This window comes from Thunnus thynnus, chromosome 4 (genome assembly GCF_963924715.1).
Source record: "Thunnus thynnus chromosome 4, fThuThy2.1, whole genome shotgun sequence".
In the NCBI taxonomy this organism is placed as follows: domain Eukaryota; kingdom Metazoa; phylum Chordata; class Actinopteri; order Scombriformes; family Scombridae; genus Thunnus; species Thunnus thynnus.
Genome location: NC_089520.1, coordinates 7,683,051 through 7,689,050, shown reverse-complemented (window position 1 = coordinate 7,689,050; position 6,000 = coordinate 7,683,051). Strand labels below are relative to the sequence as shown.

General features: G+C 39.9%; 1 protein-coding gene across 2 annotated transcripts in view; it reads left to right on the top strand.

Moving 5' to 3' along the window:
* Positions 1-1,160: 1,160 nt before the first annotated feature.
* Positions 1,161-6,000, top strand: part of flnbl (filamin B, like) — a 75,911-nt gene continuing 71,071 nt past the window's right edge. The window contains exon 1 of one of the 2 annotated variants that reach the window (XM_067586355.1): positions 1,161-1,659. In XM_067586355.1, coding sequence (XP_067442456.1) covers positions 1,368-1,659 — 292 coding nt within the window. In that variant the 5' untranslated portion in view covers positions 1,161-1,367. The remainder of the gene's footprint in view (positions 1,660-6,000) is intronic. The other variant, XM_067586354.1, reaches the window with a different exon arrangement.

Here is a 6,000-nt window from a genome sequence, read left to right as displayed (position 1 = left end):
AGGCGACAAGAGACATCAATCTGACCTTGTTTCCCCAAACCAAAGTCCCTCACAACTATACTTATTATATCACATTACACTGATTTAACAAAGGCGTTTGTCCTCACAATAGTACATTTAACTTCCATATAAACAAGAGCCAGGTGTCATCTAAAATTTTAAGTGTAAATGCTTTTAGGTTTTCTTTTTAAATTAAAATCCTCCTCCACCCAAAAATGTGTTTTTCTTCTTGTTCCTTCAGAAGAAGCAGAATGATATATGTGTTTGTTTTCACTTGCAGCTACTAAAGGAGGAAAGTTTCTCTGAGCTCATCTCATATCTGAGGCGTGTACCTATGAGTAAGACTTGTGACATCATAATTAATTTGGTCGTCCAGTTTGCAATTTACACAAGTGTGATGTGGAAACCTGAAGCCTCCAGTGCACAAACACTGATAATGGACTTTACAGTGAAGCTGGAGACATCTTGTCTCCAGCTGTCAAACTTCTGACATGAAATACAGACAAATTAAAGGAAAAACCCGTCCAGGTCTGAATGCTTGACCCTTACAGTGAGGGGATCTGGTGGCTCTGTTATGCTTTGGGGGGAATTTTGCTTTATCCTATGATGAAACATTTCTATCCCGATGGGAGTGGTCTCTTCTAGGATAACTATGCTCCCATCCATAGGGTACGAGGGGTCACTGAATGGTTTGATGAGCATGAAAATGATGTGAATCGTATGTTATGGCCTTCACAGTCACCAGATCTCAACCCAGTTGAACATCTGTGTGAGATTTTGGACTACATGTTAGACAGCGCTCTCCACCATCATCATCAAAACACCAAACGAGTGGCCCAACACCTTACTAAGACACTTTATGTTAGTTTTTCCTTTAATTTATCACCTGTCTGTCTATTTGCACATTTATAGATTCGGGATTTTTAATGAGTGAGAAGGATTAGATGCCATTTTTTTTAGAATTTTAAAGTGGTAATTTACTTTTTTTGTAGAAAAAACATATCAGACACACATTATTGTTTCAAGAAGAATATTTTTATATGTCTTCACACATGTTGGGAGGGGATCTTTAAATTTAAAAAAAAAGGTCACAAAAAAAGCATTTTCATCGATGGGGGGCGATAATACGCCACTGACGTCTCAGCTGAACAGTTAGAAGCTGAATAGTCCGAGTTTATGGGGCAGCACCTGAACGCAGCAGCAGCAACAGTCAGTCTCGGTGAGGATCAGAAAGTCTGCAGATCAACTTCAGCCTGCTCAGAGGAAACACCGCTTCACTCCCTGTCACACTCACACCAAAGTCCGAACAAGAAGCGTTTAGACTACCGAACAAGAAGAGCCGTTAGAGTAAAAAAACAAAAGAAAAGATGCCGGCCACAGAGAAGGACCTGGCTGAGGACGCTCCGTGGAAGAAGATCCAGCAGAACACCTTCACCCGTTGGACCAACGAGCACCTGAAATGCGTCAACAAGCGGATCGGGGACCTGCAGCTGGACTTGGGCGACGGCCTGAGACTCATCGCCCTGCTGGAGGTCCTCAGCCACAAGAAGATGTACAGAAAGTACCACCCGAGGCCCAACTTCAGGCAGATGAAGCTGGAGAACGTGTCGGTGGCTCTGGAGTTCCTGGACAAGGAGAGCATAAGGCTCGTCTCCATCGGTGAGTAACGGAGCTCCATTCATTCGTCTGGAAGTTTCCCCCGAGGCTCAAAAACCCTCAACCGGTGGCCCCTAATTAGTTTAACTCTTAATTAAGAGTCTAACCATGGCATGAGTGCTTGTGTTGCTAATATTAGTTGTCCCAGCAGAGTTTTTTCCACACTTTTCCCAGTTTATAGCCCTAAAACACACGGTTCTCTGTCTTGTAGAGGACGGACTCCCTTTATAAATTAACAATTTTAAAGTCTAATTGCTTTTCCACGTGTATAGATATATCTTATATTAATGTAAATGGTATCTTATGAATCAGCCGGCCTCACTCTTTAATTCGGCATTCATGTAATACACAAAACCGTAAATATTTTATACAAAACCTCAGGTTTTAGAGATGTTTCCTCTCCGTCGGTGAGTAACGACGCTCCATTCATTTGTCTGGAAGTTTCTCCGAGGATCAAAAACCCTCAACCGGTGGCCCCTAATTAGTTTAACTGTTAATTGAGAGTCTAACCAGGACATGAGTGCTGGTGTTGCTAATATTAGTTGTCCCAGCAGATGTTTTTTTCTCTCCACACTTTTCCCAGTTTAAAGCCACAAACACACGGTTCTCTGCCCTAGAAAGGACGGACTGCCTTCAAAAATCTACTATTTTAAAATCTAATTGCTTTTCCACATGTATAGATATATCATATATTATTACCATCATACATTTTCTGAATCAGCTGCCTCCACTCTTTAATTCGGCATTTATGTAACACACAAAAGCAATAAGTATTTCTTACAAAACATCAGGTTTTAGAAGTGGTTCACGCCGTTTACCTGGCTGCATTTAGCTGTAGGTGAGAGACGGTGTTTGTAATCTGGAGGAAAAAAACACTAAAAACAAGATTTAATTGGAGTTGGCGCTACTGTTACGTCAAAGTAAAAAGAGGTTTATGAATATTTAGTCAAGTTTGACTCGTGTTTTATAAAGAAAGCTTCATGTAGTTTTGCCGGAGACCAAAGTTCAGTCGGTCTCATTTATATGGAAGTTTCCCGCCGGAGGTTTTAGGTTTTTTCTCACTTCAATGTGAAACAAAATAAGTTAATGAAAGTACCTCATGTAATTAAAGAACTAACGGTTCTTAAAATCTAAGGTTTAACGAGAAAGTCCTGTTTGCTCCAGTACATGCAGCTCACATGTGTGTACCAAACTGTGTTTAAAAATCTTCTACTTTAACGTGCATTTGCTTATCGGCGACACTATAATCAATACATTTTTATTTTTAGAATATTTGTAGAACTGACAGGACCTCATTTTCAAATCGGCATACACACAACCCATAATTAAGCCAATGCTCTATTGAAAAACTCACATTTTCTAAGTAAACCATGCTGCTTCAGCCTCTCTCTCCTCGGATTAATATTTATTTAAAGGAGACTTTGAGTACTGGAACCAAATCACCTCAAACATTTCCATTCTAGTGTTGGTTTCTGAGAGGACCAGTCACATCCGGGTCTGAGAATGGACTCCCACAGTAATTACTGTTGAAATGTATCATGTTGTCCAGAGCAGCATTAAAGTGACAGATTTCTCAATGGAGTTTGGCATGTTGTGGGTGTGGAGTCTCCACATGGCAACAGCAGAGTGTGTTTTAATGAGCTGGCTCCCACAGAAAGAGGACACACCTGTGTTAATGAGCCTGGCTTCACGTAGAGAGGTGAAGGCTCCTCAGTTTGGGTACCGGATGAAAATATTTCCACCCCCAACTCCCAACTCCCCCCCCCCCTCTCATAGAAAACCTCACAAAGCCATGCAGAGCCAACTGTTGTTAATGTGGTTTGTCAGCTCTGTGAGAATAAACATGTTCAGCCTCCGTCTGCTGCTCAGTTATTCTGCTTTTTAAAACTACTTTTCTTTAACAAGCTGCTTGTTATTATGTCTAAAAATTAATGAACACACATGTGATCACAATCATGTTTTCAAAATTTTGTATTTGATTGTTTGATTTTTGACCTCTTAAATTGTTTAAAGCTGGTAAAGAATAAATAGGAAAATAAATCTGCACCAATTTGTTTATCAATGAATCGAATCAGTTTTGTTCAGATTGTTTCAGTTTTCTATGATTGGAAACTTATCGTTGGGTTTTTTTTAACGCTGGTTGGATTAAACAAGTGTTTTAAGTTCGGCTTTTAAACTGTTTTCTTACATTCTGCAGATCAAACATTTAATTGGTTGATTCAGAAAATGATCTGCGTATTAAGTGTCAATGAAAATACTTGATTGGAGCTAAGGCTGATTTTTTTGCGATTATTTTTACCTGCGATATGATTTTGCGATATTAGAGGAAATGTTAACTTTGACATCATTATTCTCATTTTAATTGAAAAACATATTAAAATGATTATGATGTGAGTTTTGCGGGGATCTTAAGTCTGTAGATGATGATGATGTGTAGGACAGGACGTCTCTGCAGCACAACAATATTTAATTTAAAACAGTTTAATGACGCATATTTCTCCTTTTAACAAATACTTCGCCTCCTGTGACTTGAAAATTGCAGGAGGCCGTTTTGGGATTTTGATAAAAATTCCGATAACTGTTCAGCCTTGATTGCAGCGTTTCCAACTTCTCATTTTTCCATAAATTAGGGAGAAAACTTGAGGCAAAGTATGTAGATGTTTTTTTCTGTTGTGGTGTGTTTTGTTTTCTCTGTTCAAACATCACTGTGTGTTTGTCCGGCTGCTGGGAGAGATGTAAGAGTCTGATCTGGTCTCTTATCTCTTTGTGTTCATTGTTATGTCTTTTTATTATTATGAAAGTGAAAATGTTGACTTCACTCAAGGTCTCTGATTGACAAGATGTTTTATTGATCTTCATCCTGATGAAGTGAAAGTCAAGATAAACTGGATTTCAAACTCGAGCTGCGACGATTTTTGATGATTGATGAACCGTTTCGAGTATTTCTCTGATTCCAACTTCTTCAGTCTTCTATGACAGTAAACTGAATATATTTTGGCTTTTGGACTGTCAAATGGTGGGGAATGGTGATTGACATTTGCACCGTTTTCACTGCCATTTTCATTTTTTTTTACGATTGGTCACATGCATGCTTCAGTGCTGAGTCCACATCTTCAAAACTCTTCACACAGTCAACTTTACCAACACACTGAAGCTCATTTTACACACAGAAGCAGATTCTGCCAGCAGACACCAACGCACAAAGGTGAGCTGAGCTGCACGAGGACTGAACGCAGACTGCAGCTATCTGTGCTGCTGCAGCTCTGCCCTCCGTCAGTGATTCTCACACACACACACACACACACACACATGGACACACACAATGTGGTTTTTGTAAGACGCATCTCAGGCTTTTATTAGTGACATCATCTCATGTCTGTGGTCAGACCTGTGGGTGAGTCCAGGTGTGTTTGTGGAGTGATGAATACTCCACAGCTCAGGGTTCTTGTTTCCTGGCTCGCTCTGGATGTGGTTTTAGTCTTTTCATGGGATTTTCATGCACTGTGATACTTACTCGTATATTCAAAGTAGTTAAATTCAGTCTGACTGAAACAAAAGTATTCACCATAAGTCTAAATAAGTCACTTTCCACATCTGAACTGAGAGACTCTCAGAACAGCGCTCGCTTGAACCCGGACCAACTGTTTTTTTGAGGTGCACCAGGACTGCTTTTCTGGATTGGACAGCAGATTTCATACTGGATCAGATGAACAGAACTCTCTGGATAAACTCTGGTTCAGGAAAAAACCAACCGACCCGAGTATCAAACCGTCCCGACGCGCTGAGGCTGGTGATGGGAATGAGCTGAGCTTGTTCAGTGATGTAAAACTGGGGAGGTTTGATTTTCCACAGTAGAAAGGAAATGACTGGGTGGGTGGGACACACACACACACACACACACACACACACACACACACACACACACACACACACACACACAGTGTGGCAACACTGGTCCTGTTTCCATTTTCTGAGCTCCAGACAGATCAGAGGTAAACCAGACAGTCAGATCAGAAAATGCTGATTTATGTTTTGTTTTTAAAGATAATGATGATAAAATATGTATTTAGTGTTTAGTTTAGAAGACTTGTTGTAGTTATTAGTAGTATTTGGGCTTTTATGAGTACATACAACTCAAACATGGTGCTAACTGAATAAGGCTTTCAGAGTTATACCACATATACTCCATATTCGCACAAACACGTATTATATATTATATATATTCTCCTTTCAGATGTAGTTTAGTTAGTTTAGCTTAGCTTAGCATCAAGACTAGAAGCAGAAGAACACCTGCCAATACCTTTTTAAAGCTCACTGATTGACATGCTTTATCTTGTTTGTTTA